The sequence below is a fragment of the Microplitis mediator genome, chromosome 8, assembly GCF_029852145.1.
Source record: "Microplitis mediator isolate UGA2020A chromosome 8, iyMicMedi2.1, whole genome shotgun sequence".
Taxonomy (NCBI): domain Eukaryota; kingdom Metazoa; phylum Arthropoda; class Insecta; order Hymenoptera; family Braconidae; genus Microplitis; species Microplitis mediator.
This window is the reverse complement of record NC_079976.1, coordinates 2,804,854-2,825,428: the sequence shown is the minus strand read 5'-3', so window position 1 is coordinate 2,825,428 and position 20,575 is coordinate 2,804,854. Positions and strand designations below refer to the sequence as shown.

General features: G+C 27.2%; 2 protein-coding genes across 7 annotated transcripts in view; one reads left to right on the top strand and one right to left on the bottom strand.

Annotated features, from left to right (window-relative positions):
- Window positions 1-20,575, bottom strand: part of LOC130672916 (uncharacterized) — a 31,040-nt gene that overhangs the window by 8,911 nt on the left and 1,554 nt on the right. Inside the window, exons 1-2 of one of the 6 annotated variants that reach the window (XM_057477700.1) lie at window positions 9,556-9,784; window positions 9,355-9,473 (exon numbers count right to left, since the gene is read on the bottom strand). The exons of 3 other annotated variants lie outside the window; for them this stretch is intronic. In XM_057477700.1, the coding sequence (XP_057333683.1) occupies window positions 9,355-9,363 (9 nt within the window). In that variant the 5' untranslated portion in view covers window positions 9,364-9,473; window positions 9,556-9,784. Of the gene's footprint in view, window positions 1-9,354; window positions 9,474-9,555; window positions 9,785-13,218; window positions 13,744-20,575 lie in introns of those variants that run through there. 2 more of the 6 variants (XM_057477701.1, XM_057477699.1) reach the window with 2 other exon arrangements.
- On the top strand, window positions 13,045-17,503 carry LOC130672913 (zinc finger protein 143-like). The gene is made up of 5 exons (XM_057477694.1): window positions 13,045-13,256; window positions 13,685-13,766; window positions 14,877-16,133; window positions 16,200-16,307; window positions 17,342-17,503. The coding sequence occupies exons 2-5, from the start codon at window positions 13,689-13,691 to the stop codon at window positions 17,438-17,440; spliced, it is 1,542 nt and encodes a 513-aa protein (XP_057333677.1). The 5' UTR covers window positions 13,045-13,256; window positions 13,685-13,688; the 3' UTR covers window positions 17,441-17,503.

Here is a 20,575-nt window from a genome sequence, read left to right as displayed (position 1 = left end):
TATAAATTTTATTTTATTGATTAAATTGAACAAAACAGCTGCAATTTTAAATTTAGAAACTTATTAGTCACTAAAATTTCCCATTAATAATGATGAAATAAATGATATCGTTATCTAGCATTTAGAAAAATACAATAGAAATGACACTAATGCGATAATTTTTCATAAAATGTATTTTTAATGATCACAAAATATTGAACATTTATAAATTAAAGATATTTTACATGACAATTATATTTCAAAAACAAAGATTGTTATTACGCATGTGATTGAACGGTAAGGTTTATTTGATTAAAATTCACTATATGATATTAAAATACATCTTTTACTTAATTGGTTTCTCAACTTTAGCGATGGGTTCTGCAGTTTTTTCAATGTCGTTGTTAGTTCCATTGAGTTCTTATGCAGTCTCTGACATAATTGGGACTGCAGACACGCCATCTATTTCGCCGAAGACTATTACGTCATTCCTGATTTTTTTAGGTGCTGGATTATTTTTGTTAATATGTTCCGCTATCAATAAAAGAACGTTCAATTCATCGCAAAAATACTCTGGGTTATTAGAATCATACAGAGTGTTGAAAATGGCTTCTAAAGTGACAAATGCTTCATCATAAGGTCCACTTAATCGCGATGAAACTTTTAATAAACTTTTGATTAACTTATGATAGATCCTTGAACCAACTGTTTCTTCAGTGATGCCTTCATTTATCAAAAAAGATGCAATGTCATTTCTATTTGGTACCTCGTGCATATAAGATACCATATCGTCGCCAACTAAAGATGTCCCGGTATAATCGATTTGTCTGATGGGTTCCGAACGCTCAATTGCTAAAGCATGGCCCTGTTATCATAAATAAATAAATATATTAATTTAAAAATTTTTTGAAATTATAGTTTTATTAAAAATAAAAATAACTTCATAGTCAAAAGACAAAAATCGGAAATCTGCGCCATTTTTATTCTCAAGTGTTATTAACTTGCATTGTAATTTTATAGAAATTATTAAATTGACATCATCAATAGTAATTCTCAAAGATAAATTTTTTTTTTTACTAGCAAATTAAAATTTTCAAACAAAGATACTAATTTTTCATTCAAAATTATATTTTTTTTGTCATCACTTGTATAATTACTAATTTTTGAGCCAAATGTTTTTCACTACAATTATTTCTTACATAATTTTTTTTTTTTTTAAATATGAACAAGAATTTAAAAGTCAAATTTAAAAATTAACATTAAAATTCAAATAAGCGCATGATTTTCTAAGCGCCATTTGTTGCCTCCTTTCGTGTATTTGTATTTAAAATAAAAATAAAAAATAAAATTATAAAGAACTTACTTGTAAAGCCAAACTGGCAATAGCGAAACACGCAATTAAAATAATTCTCATATTATATTTCAACTTGAAACTTTTTATTTCAATAATCACTTTAACTATAATAATTTGAATACAAAAACCCTCCTTTTATAGTGAAATTGTCCGAAAAAATTTTCCATCTACGTCACTTTGACGTCAATCGTTAAAATCATCTAATTATTTAAAAATATACGCATTCGTTCATTTCTCCTTCCCACCCCTGCAATACTTAAATTTTTAAAATGCGTCAGTAATTACGACTATTCTAGAAAAATCTTGTAATAACTAAATATTGTGACGGAGGTCCTACTGCCTGCAGGCAATGTATCACTAATTATATTCCATACAACAGTCACTGTCATTTTAAATAATTATTAATTACCAAAATGAAATTTTGAAAAAAAAAATACCGATTTTTTTTGTGAAAGGGTTGCGGGAGTATTTATAACTTAACATTGCAAAGTATCAGATTGAAATCCTTGGTCTAGTTTATTGTTATTAAGCAGAAAAAATCGTGATTCAAGAGAGAAAGTAAAGCGATAGAGATCTCAAAATAATAAAAATTATACCGAGCGAGTTTAAAAAATAAACATAATCTCAAAATCTCAATTGTTTATATTCTGACGAAATTTTTGATGCATAATATCCCATTACATTGGACGTATTTATTCAAAAGTAGCAATTTATATTATTGTTACCGTATATGGAATTATTCAACCTCAAGATCTGGGCAATCGATTCCCTAAATGGAAGCTCTAGATACATTCACGTCCTCAGATCTTGAGATATTTTCGTCTGCATAAACGGTTTATTCAGTATCAATCTACTGTTTTAGAGCTAAGTATAGACATTCTAAATCTATTGGTCAGATTAAGCAATGAAACCTAATGCAACTCACGAGAATTAATATTTTAATGAAATTTTTGACAAGTTATCTCTTAATCACAGAAAAACGGTATTAATATCTTCCTTGCATCAATGGATCGTATTCGTGCAGGTAGTATCGAGTTCATTTACTTTCATGTTTATAGTAAATGTTATTTTACAAGATATATGGACATGTAAGACGCAATAAGCGGTAGCATTTACATGCTCGCTATTTATTTATTGATGCACAGAAAAAAAAGGATTTTTTGGCGCGAGTAACTTTGACTCGCATAATAAGGACTAAAATAGACCATCAAAACTGTTGATTAAATATAATTTATTAAGAAAGTTAAAGATAGTAAAATTACGTTTTAAAGTTATATCGCAGCAGACTATTAAAATGTCTTTTATATTACACTGTAAAAAGAGCGGTGTTAAAAATGGACTCATTTTAACTCCGCCCGGTGTAAAAATGAAATTACACCGGTGTAGAAGAAGTAATACACCGGTTTTAAAAATACCGGTGTTAAAGCGGGGTAACCGGTGTAAAAGCGGGGTGAACTGCGTCCGCTTGGAGTATTAACTTTAAAGATTATAAAACACAAAAAATGTCAGTTCTTTATGAAAATTAAAAAAAATATCATTTATCAACAAGTATAGTGATCGAGTAAGTAAAAATATTCACAAAATAAAATATTTTAACACCGGTAAAGAATATCTACACCGGCGGCGGCGTTATTTTAACACCGGTCTAGAATATTTAGACCGGTGGCGGCGTTATTTTAACACCGGTACAGAATATTTACACCGATGGCGGCGTTATTTTTATACCGCTTTCGGGGGTAAATTTAACACCGATTATTTTAACACCTACACCGCTTGGACTTACCCCGGTGATTTTTTACAGTGTATTAAAATACAATTATTTAATAGTTATTTACAAATATCACACGTGTAAAGAATAAAAAATATCAAATCCGAAATTTTTTGGAGGGCCTACTTTGCCCCTAATTTTAGATTTTTTAATTTTAATGGACGCAGCATAATGAAGTGAAAATAAGTATCAAGGGTCTAAAACGAAGTAAACGCGTAAAAAAAATTAATGATATTATAATCATTTTCTTAAGGGGCCCACTCTGCCCCCCTCTTCCCTATATATTCAAACAGGATTTCTTGTAGCAGACAAAAAATTTTAATTACAACAATTACTTCTTTTTAATTGTGTGCAAAATATGGGTTTGCATGACTATTTTGTATTTTTTATAAAAACATTTGTTTTTAAAGTAAAACAAGTAAAAAATCAATGTATAAAAAAAAAAGTTTTATCGACATTCCTATGAGTTACGGATTGTACGTTTCTTTAAAAATACTTTTATAGCTTTTTTATAAGAAACTTAACTTTTCTATACATATATATATATATATATAGTAATTACATCAGTTCTATTTTTATGATTTTATTAGACTAAAAATCAACTAATACAACACTAATCAAGAAAAGGCAGTTCATTCAAAAGTATACAAATAAAATATAATTGTTCTGTTTTTTTTTTTTTTTTTTTTCAATTTCAAGTTTTCATATTTAAAAAAATATTTAAAATTCCGCTGTATCCCTCCTTCACTTACTAATAAAATTTCGTGTGGCCCAATTGGGACGATGGCCAATAAAGAAAAAAAAATTTCTGAACTAATCTGCACGGAAAAAACAATTCACTGTAACAGAACTTAGTTTTGTAACAATTCAAGAAACTTGAGTTTGATCCTCACAGGAGAACTGTCCTGTTGCAAGAACAATTTTTTCTGTGTAAAAATATAGAAAAGTAGAAATATTATTGAAGCATTTCTATATTAATAATAATATATTTTTTTAAATGTTTAATTTTTATAAGAAAAGATGGAGTTTTTGTTTGTCAAGTTTTTAATGGATCATTATTTTTATAATTATCAAACATAATAATAGAGTCTATTAATTGAATTTAATCAATTTTTGACTTTATTGAACTGTTCATATTTTTTAATAGCATCTCTATCACATTTATTAATTTTAAACATATATAAGAATATATAAATTGGGATAGTAAAAAATAACACACCATTCCACCTTATAAGCTCTACTTGAAACTTCCATTTAGTTTTTAGAACTAAGTGCTCGTTAAAATGATAAATAAAGTTTTGTTTTTTATTTTTTCTCTAACTCAGGCAAGTTTTATACACGTAAACGATGTTAACGATAATTATGACGATGCATCAAATAATGAATGCGTCGATTTTAAAGAACGTGTAAGTAATAAATTTAAAAAATTCTAATTTTTTGTACACACATTTGAACTTAATTTGAGTTTTATTTTTTAATTATAAGTGCAATCCAAATCATAAAAAGCCATGTTGTTTTCAAAATAACGTATGCGCAGCAGATGAATTCGATGGCAACGATTTCATATATAAGTGTTTATATTCAGGTATTTTTTTTTTTAAATAAAAATTATAAAATTTAACAGAGAGCGGGGCAACGGAAGTCCTAAGCAAATAAAATATGGAAAATTTTTGTTTCTGTTCATTTCATTCTTGATGGTTTTAATTATGATAAATAGTTTTAAAATAATTTATCAATATTTTCCATATATATTTTTTTTTTCACTCAATTTTTGATACTTCGTGTAGTTCTAAAATTCGGAGAACGTAAATTTTATAAAATTATATAGGGGAAGGGGGGGGAAGGGGTAGGGTAAACAAAACGGGGTACTCCCAAAATTTTATAAAAAAAAATTTAATATTTTAAATGGTTTTTAAACATTCCAAAATCACTTCTGTAAATATAATTAAGCGTTACTTTGAATTTTTTTTGGTAAACTTTTTCAAAAATCAATTGTCAGTTAAAAAATAATAATGAAGTTTGTTTTATGATAAAAACTATTAAAAATTTTTTTTCTTCTTTTGTCTCCAATAAACATGTAAAATATAATTTTTCTTCATGTAAATTACTTACAAAAAAATTCAACTTAATCAAATTCGTTTAAAATCCAGAAATTTTTTTTTTTACCTTTTTTAGGGGGTACCCCGCTTTGCCCGCGGAAATGAAAAATTTTGTTTTTCAACGGTAACTGAAAATTTCTTCTATTTACTTTGAATATCATTAAAAAAAAAGATTTAGCGTATTTGAGTCCTCGAAAACTTGGTATTTCCTCAAGTACCCCCTTTTGCCCCTCCCTCCCCTATTATATACATACATATGATTTTTTTTACCAAAATTTTAAAGCATTCCCTTGCACCACGCTCTCTTCTATATATTTTTATATTTATCAAATAAAAAACTTTATAAATAACAATGAACAAATGAAAAAATTTAAAGCTTGATAACATATTTATCAATAAGCAATAAAAATATCAATTATTTTTTTTAATGACTTTTAGTTCGTTTTTGTTCATCAAATAGTGACTGTGTAGGTCCTAATTTTGTTTGTATTAATAATAAATGTTCATGCCAACCATTACTTAAAAAACAATCTAATAATCAATGCTTGCAAAGTAAGTTAACTTTCAAATAGGATTTTAATGTAATTTTTTTTTTAAATTTAAACTAACCTTTATGAAAATTTTTTTTTTCAAAATACAATTCTATTGAATTTATCTAGCAACGGCATTAGGAAGATTATGTAGATATGATAAGGAATGCAATGATTTAAAGCATCTAGAATGTTCTGAAAATGACATATGCGTATGTAGATCTCATCATATAATTGAAAATTATACTTTTTGCAAAGCACTTTTGGGTGGATTTTGTGAAGATGATGAAAAATGCGCCGCTAATTCTGTTTGTATTGATAATCAGTGTCAATGTAAAGATAAATATGTGCCGTCACCTAATGGAAAATGTTTACCAAGTAAATTCAAAATTTCATACTCTAAATATATTTATGTAAATTTTTTTATGCCAACAATCATACACTGTAAAAAGAGCGGTGTTAAAAATGGACTCGTTTTAACTCCGCCCAGTGTAAAAATGAAATTACACCGGTGTAGGAGGAGTAATACACCGGTGTTAAAAATACCGGTATTAAAGCGGGGTAACCGGTGTAAAAGCGGAGTAAAACCGGTGTAAAAGCGGGGAACAGGTGTAAAAGCGGAGTAATACCGGTGTAAAAGCGGGGTAAATTGCGTCCGCTTGGAGTATTAACTTTAAAGATTATAAAACACAAAAAATGTCAGTTGATTATGAAAATTAATAAAAAATATCATTTATTAACAAGTATAGTGATCGAGTAAGTCAAAATATTCACAAAGTAAAATATTTTAACACCGGTAAAAAATATCTACACCGGCAGCGGCGTTATTTTAACACCGGAGAATTTTTTTTAACACCGGTCTAGAATATTTACACCGGTGGCGGCGTTATTTTCACACCGCTTTCGGGGGTAAATTTAACACCGATAATTTTAACACCTACACCGCTTGGACTTACCCCGGTGATTTTTTACAGTGTAGTTCTGAAAAATTGATTTAAAATTTTAATTTAGCACCATTGGGAACCTTTTGTCGTAACGACCATGATTGTAAAAATACATTTTACACAGAGTGTTCAGATGATAAAAAATGTGTTTGTAAAAAAAATAGTATTGAAATTAATCATACAACATGTGCACCATTATTGGACGAATTTTGTGTCGTAGATGGACCATGCGCAGCTAATAATTCTACTTGTGTTGATAATAAATGTAAATGTAAAAACAGTTTCAGAGCTTTATCTAATAATAGATGTGTAACTTGTAAGTTATTATTTATTATTATTATTAAAGTAAGAGACCTAGTACCCGATCGAGGAACTAGTATCCGATCACTCCGTGTATTTGTATATCTATATTTAGTAAAATTTTGTAGATATATGTATACAAATACATGAGTGATCGGGTACTGGGTCTCTTATCTTGTGGTCCATTAAAAAACATCTCGAAAAAAAATCATTTAACTTCATTTGAGTGGATTCTATTAATTCTATTAAAGTTTTACTTGCTATAAGTTTTATTGTTCTTTTAGCATCATTAGGACAATTTTGTACAGATAATGATGATTGTCATGATGTACCACATTCAGAATGTTCGGAAGATAATAAATGTGTTTGTAAAAAAAAGTATGGTCCTGCAAATAACGCCACGTGTGGGCTACTTTTAGGGGAAATTTGTTTTGATGATGAAGAATGTGCTCCCTTTAATTCTATTTGTTTTTTGTCGAGATGTCACTGCAAGCCCGACTACATATATGGATCTAACACACGATGCATACCAAGTACTTGTTACATACTTTAAATTAGATCGTAATAAAAAATCAAGTGATCAATTATTCATAAATTTAAAATTTATTTGTATAGCAAAGTTAGGACAGCCATGTGAATCCGACATCGAGTGCAAAGAATTTATGCATGGAATATGTTCAAAAAATAATGTATGTGCCTGTAGAAAAAATAATATTTTTGTAAATAACTCAACATGTGAACCAGTAATAGGCGGATTTTGTGATGACAATAATTACTGTGCAGCCGATCATTCTACTTGTGTTGATAATAAATGTAAATGTAAAAGTGACTATGATCTCTATCCCGATAATGAATGTCGACTAGGTAATAATTATTTTCAAAAATTTTTTGATGCTTCGAAAAATCTTTTTTATCTCTTTTATTTTGGGAAATGAAGGCTTCTAATACGCGGAATTTTTTCCCTTTATTAATCATGCCGATTATTATTTTGGATTTGAAAATTTTTGAACCGCGAAAAGGTGGAAAAATAAAATATTTTTTTTCGAAGCAACTTAATCACGTTCTTCAACAATTTTCAGCATTTTCATAAATTATAACTTTATTATTTTTAGGTTGGGAATAAGAAACTTTTATTTACGTTGATACCATACTATACATATTGCGTTACTTATTTCAAAAAGACATATTTTTATATGCTCATGTGGCTTTAGTCACTGAGTTTAAAGCCAAAAGCCCATACGAAAGAAATATATATCCGGATATATCCGGGCAAATCTGCATATATGAGACATATATTTATATATATGTTGCATACATGCGACATATTCCAGATTTGCCCGGGTATATATTTTTTTCGTAGTATAAAAATATAAGTACTTTTGGAATTATTAACGCGATATATATATGCCTATTCACATGCAATAGAATTCATAAAATCAAAGTGCACGTGTTGTTATTTGTAATTAATTTTTGTAAGCTGCAATTCATATACTAGAGCCTATAAATTTCACATACATGGGATCAAGATGTTCTGACATCGTTATGACGTCAATGCTTCTTTCTGTACGTTATAACTCAAAAATTGAACCTGTACTGGAGTCATTTTTTTTAATAACCCTCGCTATTTTTTACTGTTAAAATATATATGTGGGCTCCTATACAAAAAATATATATTCAAAAATACATGTCGGCAAAATAGCATAATTCTAAGGATATGAGACGCATATATATAACTATTTTGCCTGGGTATATATAATTTCGTTTGGGCTTAAAGGTCTGGTTTATTTTTTAAGTTAAATTCGAATGATTAATAAAAAGTATTTAAATATTTATTCAAAAAAATGAAAGTTCTGTAATTTTTATAACCCATAACTTCTCTTATCCCAAAAATTATCTGACTGAAAGTTTAGTTCAGCGAAAATAAAACCAGACAAATAAAAGAAAAAAATAAAAATGATTAATTTTCTCGTCAATTAAATGAAAGCGAAATGAAATGAAAAGTTAATGTCTAGATATAAAACCGATGATAAAAAAAAAAAAACAGTACATTGTCTCGTCAATTATTACATGATGATATGTAATGATGAACATAGACCGCTCTTTCTAATATAACTATTATTTATCTGTATACATTCACCAGCATGAACCACCAACACGACCCGGAACATTCACGTGACTAATTTCACCGTGGGAGAGACAAAACGTTTTGAAACTTGTCAATCATTTCTTGCTTAAGAACGCGAACTTTATTAAATAATTTGAATAAAATAATTTTACTCTAATTAATAAAAATATTAATTATCTAATAACTGAATACAATTATAATATCAAATAGAAATTAGCAATCAATTACTATTTGATGAGTAAAACTTTAACTTACCATCAGCATGATGTGATAATTAAGATGATTACGAGTAAGATAATTGCTGATGCTTGACACTCGTGTTCCTACCCCACGTAATTATACTGATCTCAAGTGTTATTACTCAAGTAGATATACTTAAAAAACAATTATGACTAATTATTATAATGTAATTAGCAAATATATAATTAATTTAATTAATTAAAAAAAAAAACAAACATTTAGTTTAAGTTTGAACCACTGAATTTAAAAACTGACAGCGACAAGAGCTGGCCACTGATCCAGTTTAGATTCACTGGAGAATGTGATCCATGAGTAGACTTGTAAATATACCTTCTAGGAGGATATAGACTCGTATCCCACCTCTACTTGGGTCACAAACATGTACGATATAATACATGAGAGAACAAGCAAAGGATCATCACGTGAGGAGTGAGGACGCCGATGGGAGTTTACTTTCATTTTCAAAGACAACACTATTTTGTAATCTCTTCGATCTATTTTATAATACGTAACCTAATTTTTATCATTCATCATTCGACTGTATGCTTAAAAAATTTACATAAGATAATTATATAATTATTATATGACTCCCTGCTCGCGAGATCTCGTTACTGACATTCAAAAGTATAAATAAATAAAAGAAAATATTCAAGTTTAATTTTGTGAAATTTAGCCAGGCTTGTTTTTAAAAAGCCTATTAATTTTTGAGACTCAAGTTTAAGAGAAAAAAAGGAATTTTGAAAGGTAAAAGCACCAATTTTTAGAACTGTACCAACTGTGGACACTTTACTTTATATAAAAAATATAAAAAAAATTTGCGGAGTGAACGCGGATTCAATCGGGAGTGAATTTCGAGCAAATTATTTTTTATCCCGAAAGGGAATTTATTTTAATGCTAAAATTTCAGATCGGAGTGAGTGCAGATTGGAATAAAATCCACATCATTCTTATATGACTCCGCTGAAAAAAAAAACTCCCTATTCACTGCGTATGCAGAGTGATTTTTTTTCAAGCCGTGTAACTCCAAATGACGGAGAGAATTCGGATTGAAATAAAATCCGTATCCACTTCCAATTTTTTACAGAATAAAAAGTCTAGAGAAATCTATTTTGTTTCAAGTGCCGGACTCTGTTTTCTTCCTACAGGAAATTATATATGAGATTTTAAAGTAAAACTCTGGGTTTATAAATGAGCAAAATAATTTATTAAAATATTTGAATAGATTTACAAGTTAATTAGTACAGAAATTAAATGAAATTCATTTTAAAATAATTATTAAGTTTAGTTTTTTAGCTCAGTCATTTTTCCTACGACGTAAAATGAGCCGACTAGCAAATCATCGATGAGCTTACTGATTCCATTGACTTTAGATTCTCTGTAGGCCATGTTTTCATCATCAAAATCTGATACCCAGGTCGAATTGATAAGATTTTCAGGCAAAATAATTCTTTTTTTCAAAAAACCATTTAGATCACCATAAATTATCTCGTAATCTGAAAGATCGTCTTCATATTCATCCACCAACGGCGCAGCCGAACTCTGTTATGCATAAATAATAATTAATATCAATACTGAATAAAAAAAAGTGATTAATTATTTTCATTAAATTTTTGAGCTTTAGTTTTCATTTCCAAAAATTTATTAATTACTTACTTTTAAGGCTAGATAGCCAATGGCAATAAAACAGAAAAATATTACACTGGATTTCATATTTTCACTTGGTTGTAATTTTTCAATAATATTTTTTGAGTAGACTACTATTTATTATTTCTTCTCCAATAGCCGATTTAGTCAACTGTCATAGCAGGAGTTAAAACTTGCAGTTATATATACGATGTGTAAAAAAAATTCCACGTTACTTATTACTTTTGACGTCACAAAAAAACATCCGATTTTAACACTAATAGATTCCTTGTAATTAGTGTAATTATTTGTACTTAAAATAAAACTTTTATATATTTTCTATTGGATGATAAAATAATTAGTACGATATCTTAAAATGATAAGCCAAAAATACTCGGCCGCAAAGTAACAATCTAATAACCAGGGTTTTAAAACAGCGTTAATTATTTGTTATATTACAGAAAAAAATATATCAATATAAAAAAAAGTAACAATATAAATATAAAAGATTATTTTTAAAAATTAACAAACTCTGATTATCTATATTATTAGGAGAGTAAGGAAAATTTTGTTCTCGTCATATCTATATAATAAAGTTATTTACGTCATTCGCAATAGGGGAGGGTGGGGCAGAGCGGCCCCCCTGAAATTTTGACCAAAAAAAAAATTTTTGTTTTTTTCGACTAATTACTATAAATCCGATATGTTCGCGCATTTTTACCCCTACGCATGACATTTGGGGCAAAATGGACAAGCCCAAAATTTAGAAAAAGTGATTTTTTCATATTTTTATCGTCAAATTAAAAAAAAATGATTATAATTCCACATTTCTAGCCCTACGCATAACACCTGGGGCAAAATGGACCAGCCGAAACTTCCGAAAAAATTATTTTTTCATATTTTTCGGCCGTTTCTCTATGTAAGAGGCAAATTTGGTCACTAAAAATTCATAAAAATTAAATTTTTTTTTTAGTTGATAAATTTTTGAAATAAAGTAAAATTATAGAATTGATTTTTTTTTTATTAAATAACAATTAGTAATTAAGGTAATCGAGAGTGAACGATTTTTTACGCTTTAAAAAATTTTTGTCGAGTAATATAAAACCAAAGATAGTTGTCAAGAGAAAGAAATACTTTCTTAATGATGAAAACAATTTAAAAAAAAAAAAAACGAAAAAAAAAATTTTTTTTATCACTTTTTGAAGGGGGGCCGCTCTGCCCCACAAAAAAAAAAAAATTTTTCAGAATTTTGGCAAAATGTCCATAAATTTGTTCGAAATAGGACAAAAGTAAAGTGATCCTATGGTTGAAAGCCACAAAAAAAAATAATTGGCTTAGGGGGGCCGCTCTGCCCCACCCTCCCCTACATTTAAATTAGGCGCGAAAAAAAAAGGCGATCGTATTTATCACTCTAAATAAATTAATACTTTAATTATTCTATGACTGTATATAGATAAATATCACTGAATATACATCTAATATCTATATTATCAAGAGAAAAGAAGAAAAGTTTAATCCATGCCATGTCTCTATGATAATAATTAATGATTTTATAAAATTACGGGGACAAAAATTTAAAAAAACTCTGAGTTTAGATACTGGATTTTTTTCGTATCAATAAAAGACAACAGCCATTTGATAAACCCACGAAATTTAATCAGTTTTTGTATTTTTCATCATAGTTGATATATTTTAGAAAAAAAAATGTATCAATGACTTTCAAAAAAAATTAGGTCGTGTAGATTTTTTTTTAAATCCTAGAATTAACACTTTTTTAAATCGATTGGTTTGCGAATTAAAAAAAACATCTGAAAGTAAAATGTTAAGCAAATCAAATTTACTAAATTTGCTAGTGATACTCGAGCAGTGACGTAGTGACTGTAAGTTGCTCGTTATTATTATCTTCTTGTTGAAATTCATTTAAAATTTCCTCAACGAACTGTCAAAAATTTCAATCACTCAATATTTCAAAAATATAACATTCAAATAAATAAAATTTTCCCGCCACAACAGGGCGAAAATTCGCGCCATCTATTTAAATTTTCAAAACTTTTAGCGCTTGTTTCAGTTCAGAAACTTACCCTGGAAGGTAAAGCGGATTCTACAGTGAAAGATAAATATATACATATAGATTTATATACAAATATATATATAGTAATTTGCATATTATAAAAAAATAAACAATCCGTTTTACCTTCTCGGATAAGTTTCTGAACAAACTCCAGTATTAATTTAAATAAAAAAAATAAAATCAACCTCGTGGTTCGGTGCAACATCAGTCCAAGTTTTCATGGGTAATATTTCCCAAGATTCTTTGTTTAATTTACGTTTTAAATATTATTTATTTAAATATCCCAATGAATTAATTTAATAAACAACCGTCAAAAGTACATTCTGTAGTTTAATCTTGACAACAAATCACAATAAAAATTCATAAACTTTTATTATAATCTTTATGATCGTTGCCACTGTCAACGAACATGGCGTATTGTTTACTAAATTTATTATTTAATGCCAAATATATTTATTTATCCTTCATTTATCATTTAAAAAGTGCCACTTTTCAAAATTTAAATCCACTTGAAACAATGATTTATTATAATTATTTATTATTTTAATATTCAAAGTCTTTCATTTAAAAGATAACCTCAAAAATTTTATTCATAACTAAAATAATTATTATTCACTTTTTTATTTATTTATTTAATTTTTTTCTAACTAGTGTCATGTCTTTGGAAGATGAAGAAACTTCAGAAAATATTCTTTGTAAATCCGATGATTTTTCATTACTGCATGACTCGAATGTAAGTTTTGTTTATTTTTTTTTTAAATCTGCTGATTGACAAAAACTAAGTTATTTTTTAAATATGAAAAAAAAATACTAAACTATTATCCAGTTTAAAATTAATTTTCATATTCACGAGTGTGAATGTAGCAGACATCAGACAAATTTAAAATTATTAATAAATGGAGTAAATAATTTTTAAAAAAATATTTATAAAAACTTATTGATTTTTTTAATTTTTTAAATGCGTATTTTTTTGAAATTTTACTTTACTAATTATTTAATCTATTTATCAATAATTTTAAATTTGTCTGATGTCTGCTACATTCACACTCATTTCATATTCAATGATTACCCATATTTTTAAATTTAAATCTACGTCGCCAATTAAATTTTTATGATACTGGTTAGCCGACGTCTAATAATTTTTTTAAAATCATGAATTATAAAAAAAAAAATTTTTTAACTTGGACTTGTAGTATTTTAATTTTCTACATGTGCATTTTTTTTTTTTTTCAAATTGATTTGTTGAAAAAAAAATAAATCCGGAAATTAGATTTCGGAAATGTTTCGCACGTCACCCGAAAATGACAGGCCACCCCAACTACCCCTAAATTCGCCTTAAGACACAAATTTCGTGAATTATTTTCAGTTTCGTTGCGTGAAAAACGTTCCGATCTTCAGGTACATGACAATTCAAAATTTTCGGATTTTTTTTAAACAAAACAATCACAAAAAAAATAAAAAATAAAAATCTGCACATGTAGAAAATTTAAAAAAGTACAGGTGCAATTTTTTAAAATATTTTTTTTTTATAATTTACCGTCTAAAAGAAAATCCAAAAATTATTTGACGTCGCCTAACTTCAGTATCATAAATTTTTTATTCCATTCATTTTTATAATAAAATTGAAAATAATTATTAAATTTTCTATTAATTTAAATAAATATCATATTAGTAGTAAATTAAACTTCATGCTGTAAAAATAACTCATTTCTATTGATTTGTATTCATACATATAATTTTTACTATCATAGGTAATTTTTTTACTCTAAATAAAAGAATCGGTCCCTTCTCTACTCCTATATTCTTTTATATATATGATTTATAAATTATATTTTTTAAACAGGAAAATTCAGAAGATGTATTAGAATGTTTATCAGTGATGGTAAGCAACGAAGAGTCAGAAGAAAACCAAGTCCAGGGAATAATTCTAAACGATCATCCATTACTAGGAGCAACATTAACAGCAATAACGTTACCAGACGGAAGTCAAGCCTACGTAGCCAACAACCTCGACAGCAACGACAACGAGGACACTCATCTCGAGCTAAAAGATTCTCTGGAAGTAAAAAACACCCGTACGATTCTCATCGGTGGTCTCTCCGACTTATCCGAGGGCAAAACGCTGCACCTAAAACTAGAAACGAACGTCGATGCTCAAATAAAACCCGGGTCATCATCCCAAGATGACGTTTACTCAGGAGTCGAGATAATTGACGGGGCGACGACTTACATGGTCACCAGCAACACGGAGAATCAACTCTGGGAGATAACCGGCAACAAATGTACCAACTCACCCAAAGACATAAACAAAATTTACGTTAAAAAAATAACTTCAAGTTCGCGGAGTCAGTATCCCTGCCCGCGAGATGGTTGCGGTAAAGTTTACACTACTCTCCATCATTTAAAAGTACACGAGCGTTCTCATACTGGTCAGAAACCATACGAGTGTACTTTCAGTAACTGTGATAAAAGTTTTTCAACAGGTTACAGTCTCAAAGCACATTTGCGTACACACACAGGTGAAAAACCTTACAAATGTAACTCTGAGTCTTGTAACAAGAGCTTCAAAACCTCTGGTGATTTGCTCAAACACGTGAGAACTCATACCGGCGAACGTCCCTTCGTTTGTCCTTACGAGGGTTGCGGTAGATCTTTTACGACATCAAATATTAGAAAAGTTCACGTAAGAACTCACACTGGCGAGCGTCCGTACCAGTGCAGTACGTGCAATAAAGCATTTGCCAGTGCAACGAACTACAAAAATCACGTGAGAATTCATTCTGGTGAAAAACCCTACGCATGTTCGATGGAAAACTGCGACAAACGTTTCACCGAGTACTCTAGTCTATACAAACATCATCTAGTTCACACTCAGCAGAAACCGTTTGAGTGCAAATTGTGTTTTAAAAGGTACAGGCAAAACAGTACTCTCGTTATGCACAAAAGAACAGCTCATGCTTTAGTCGAAGAAGGTGATGCTGAGGATTATGTTGATAATGATGGCGAGGCAGAGGGCGAAGGTGACGATGAGGGTATCGACGGTATTTTTAATAACAACTGTGATGACAGTTTGAATAATGATCATCGAGATAGTAAAAATGTATGGAGATATTATACGATTCGTAATAAGTTTATTGAATAATTAATTTTTTTTTTTTTGTTACAGGTAATTGATGTTAATGATCAATTACAAATAGAGGGAAACAAAAATTCAACGGATAGTGGAACGCAAATTCTTTTTGTTGGTGATCCGACTCAAATTGCAGTACTGCAGGTACAGTAATTATTTTATATAAATTAATGTACTTATGCCGTAGTTTTATAAATAAATAAATTATGATACTGAAGTTAGCCGACGGCTTATAATCTTTGGATTTTCTTTTAGACGGTAAATTATAAAAAAAAAAATTTTTGAAAAAATTGCACCTGTAGTTTTTTAAATTTTCTACATGTGCATATTTTTATTTTTTATTTTTTTTGTGATTGTTTTGTTTAAAAAAAATCCGAAAATTTCGAATTGTCTGCTAACTTCAGGATCATAAAAAATTACGATCCTGAAGTATGAGTGTGAATGTAGCAGACAGACGGATTTAAAATTATTAATAAATAGAGTAGCAATTAAAAAAATAAAATTTAAAAAAAATGCGCATTTAAAAAATTAGAAAATTAATAAGTGCATTTTTTCGAAATATTTTTTTTTTTAATTGTTTACTCTATTATTTGTAATTTTAAATTTGTCTGCTACATTCACACTTCCTGAAGTTAGTAGACAATTAACAATTAAAAATTTTTTTTTCAACGATTTAATTTAAAAAAAAAGAAACTAAAAAAATGCACATGTAGAAAATTAAAAAAACTACATGTGCAATTTTTAAAAATAATATTTTTTTAAATTTATCGATTTTATTTTTACGGTTAATTGAATCGACGTATTAAAAATAAAAGTATCAAGTACTCGTACGATTTATATTAATCATTTCGTACCTAAATATATATACATATATGTATATTTATATTTAGTAAATCACTGGCCTCAACGCCTTCATATTTAAAAATTAATTCAATGTCATTTTTATTCTTAATTAATTTAACCCGCGACGCCATAATTATTTCCCGCGTTATTGATAAATAGATAAATATATAATTGAATGATTTAATAGACAATTACAGTTGAGATTATATAAATTCAGAGTTAATTAAAAGAGAAAATTTTTAGTAGACATGACTCAATGTCTTCTAATTAATTGCGTTGTAAATTGAATTATAAAATTTAAATTTATAAAATAATTAAACTTTTTTTTTAAACAGCAAATGGGCCTTGAAGAAGGATTCAATGAAACAGAAATGGATCCCTCACTCGAAGGATTAAATATCAAAATAGAAGACATGGAATTCGGATGGAATTGATAAATAAATAATAAACATAAATAAGTTTATTTAAATGGATTAAATAAATATATAAAGAGCTAATGAGGTTAATGTCTTTATTATTTATATTTAAATGATCTTAATATTTTTATTAAAGATTTATTATTCAAATAATAAAGACGATAAGAAGATATTTTTTAATATATGTGATTTATATATATATAGTTGTATATTGTAGTAATGAATTGAGGATTAGTTTAAGTCTCAAATTTTTCCAGGTAATTGCGATAATTAAATCCTAATTAGTCTACAGTTTAAAAAATTATGATATTTTGCAATAATATTATTTATCACACGATATATATTTATATATATTTTAATTAAAAATATTGTTAAATTATTTATGTATTGACTGTAAATATAAAAAATTAATTTATTGTTATTATTTATTTGTTATTTTAAATTAATAGAAAAAAACCGCGAATTTTAAAATAGAATCGAGAAACGTCAACGGATATCCTGACATAAAAAAAAAATTAATAATAATTTAAAGATTTAAATGTAATAAATAAAAAAATAACGGAGGAGTATGACGACATATAAAACAATATCGCAAATTGGTCGTTAGTTTATTAGTTAATTTTAAGAGAGCATTAAAATAAAGTGGAAATTTTATAGCGCCGTTAAGAGTAAAGAGAACTAGACAACTGGACAACTAGAGCAACGACGATGATGTGTATTAAACGATTAAATAAATCATCGTGATACAAAGTGTCCACTAAATTCAATTAAATTAAATCTATTGCACTTGAATACAACAGCCAATAAAAATAATAATAATAAATATGTATATATATTTTTTTAATTTAATAATTATGTAATATATATATGTACAAAACGATTTATCTTTATAAATGCTTAACAATGTCGTTTAATTTACGAGTATTGATTAGCAGTTTCTTCCGGTTCCGGAACCTCCTACTGCTAAATAAAACGTTAATTAAATTAATTGTTAATTTTATTTTAAAATAATAATTAATTTATATTTTAATTAAACAAAAATTTTAATAAATTATTTTTATATCCGAGGATATTTAATTTTTTTTTTTAATGATAAATATTTTTGTTTTTAATTTTAAAAATTATCAATGCAATTGGACTGTAAGTAAATTTTTTTTATACCCGATACTTTTTATTTATTACACTAAAATCTGTATAAATTACAATCAATACTAATTATAATTAAATAATTAATTTTGTTAATAAATAAAAATCCTTAAATTAACAGACAATTAAAAATTTTTGAATTTTTTTTTTCAATATTTTAATTAAAAAAAAAAAAAAACTAAGAAAATGCACATGTAGAAAATAAAAAAAACTTTAAGTGCAATTTTGTAAAATAATTTTTTTTTTTAATTTATCATTTTTTTTTTAAATTCAAAAATAATTTCAGTATCTTACTTAATGATACTGAAGTTATCCAACGTCTGATAGTATTTGAATTTTTTTAAAAATGATAAACAATAAAAAAAAAAAATATTTTGAAAAATTGCACCTGTAGTTTTTTAAATTTCCTACATGTGCATTTTTTTAGTTTTTTTTTTTTCGTAATTAATTTAATAAAAAAAAAATCTTAAAGTTTTTAATTGTCTGCTAACTTCATTATCGTCTTAATTAACCGACTTCATTTTTTTTATGCAATAATAAGAGTTAATAATTAAAAAAAAATACAACGTGATATTGTTATCGTTTGATACTCAAACTATATTTTAAAAAACATATATATAAGATAGTAATTTATTTATTATATTTTATAATAAATAAAATATAAAAAATATTGCAAGTGGAAAATTATCGCTGTGATTTCCTGCAATTAATTGAAATAAAAATAAAAACTATGTAACAAAAATAATAAAAATAGTAAATAATAAATTCTTTCGACTCTTAACGCGGGTTTAGATTAATAATCACAGCTTATTGCAACTGCTATCTATTTCAGAAGCCACTCGCAAGTACAGTGTAAAGAAGATAAGCCAGTGTCGATGCAAGAGATCACCAACTGATTATAAGTATCAAAGGAGTGTTTTATTTCATATAAAACACAAATAAAAAATATATAAATGCATCTCTAAGTACCCTAGATATAAAAAAAATAGTTTATTTCTCATTTAACAACTGGCTACTGCTTCCATTCGTACTACGATACGCGATAATTATTGAACATGTGACGTACTAAATAATTGTTGTAATATCTATCATTAAAGTGAGAATAAATTTATACATAGATGCATATATATATAGATTTTGTCATACGTTTATTTTTTTCAATAAATGTACGTCAGATAAATCCGCAAATAGTCTTAAAAATATGTAATTCTCTCAATATTAATATGTTAATGCGTCATCTTTGTAAACAATAAGGTAAATTAATGTAAATTAATCTAATAGGGCCAGACATTTTTATTTATAAATATATATGTATATTTTTATATATAGATAGATTGCTAAATAAAGTGTGTGTACTCTATAATCTTGTGTCACACTTTTTCACCCACATGCGAATTCATTTTATCGTCAACTTCCTCTCTCTATTATTTTATATATATACATATGTATATATGTATGTATATGGAATTTTATCTTGAGTTTGCTGATCAAATGATGACTAAAAGGGTTGATTGGTGCAAAAAAATATTTACCATCAAACACCTTTTTATTAAATAAGAAACTTTATATTTTTTTACTGACTAATGTACGACTGACTTTTAATTAATGAAAGATATTGAGACATAAATTGTAAAATTACTCGGCAAATATTTAACGATTTATAGAAAGAGATAATAATAATAATAATAAGCGATAATTGATTTTTTTTATTTAAGAAATATGATACGGGACTGAAGCTGGCGATGACTTGGATCAACCGCCGCAGTGCAAGAATGATATTTCGTATCATCATATAAATATATATATTTATATGATGATGCTATTGATCTATATCGTAAGAAAAACAAGTCGGTGTTTATAAAAGAAAAATAATAATTAATAAATGATAAGATGATATTACATGAGCTAATTTTTTTGAGGCAGACTTAAATTTCTTAATCAGAAAAATAAAAAGTTGAGATTTTATTTTTAAAATAAACTATTGTGATTTTGAATCATTTTTTTTTT

Excerpts from the sequence above, each read along its gene's own strand:
- LOC130672913 (XM_057477694.1), top strand. The coding sequence starts at position 13,689 with ATGTCTTTGGAAGATGAAGAAACTTCAGAAAATATTCTTTGTAAATCC. Across the intron at positions 13,767-14,876 it reads CATTACTGCATGACTCGAAT|GAAAATTCAGAAGATGTATT; the intron begins GTAAGTTTTGTT and ends TTTTTTAAACAG. Across the intron at positions 16,134-16,199 it reads ATCATCGAGATAGTAAAAAT|GTAATTGATGTTAATGATCA; the intron begins GTATGGAGATAT and ends TTTTTGTTACAG.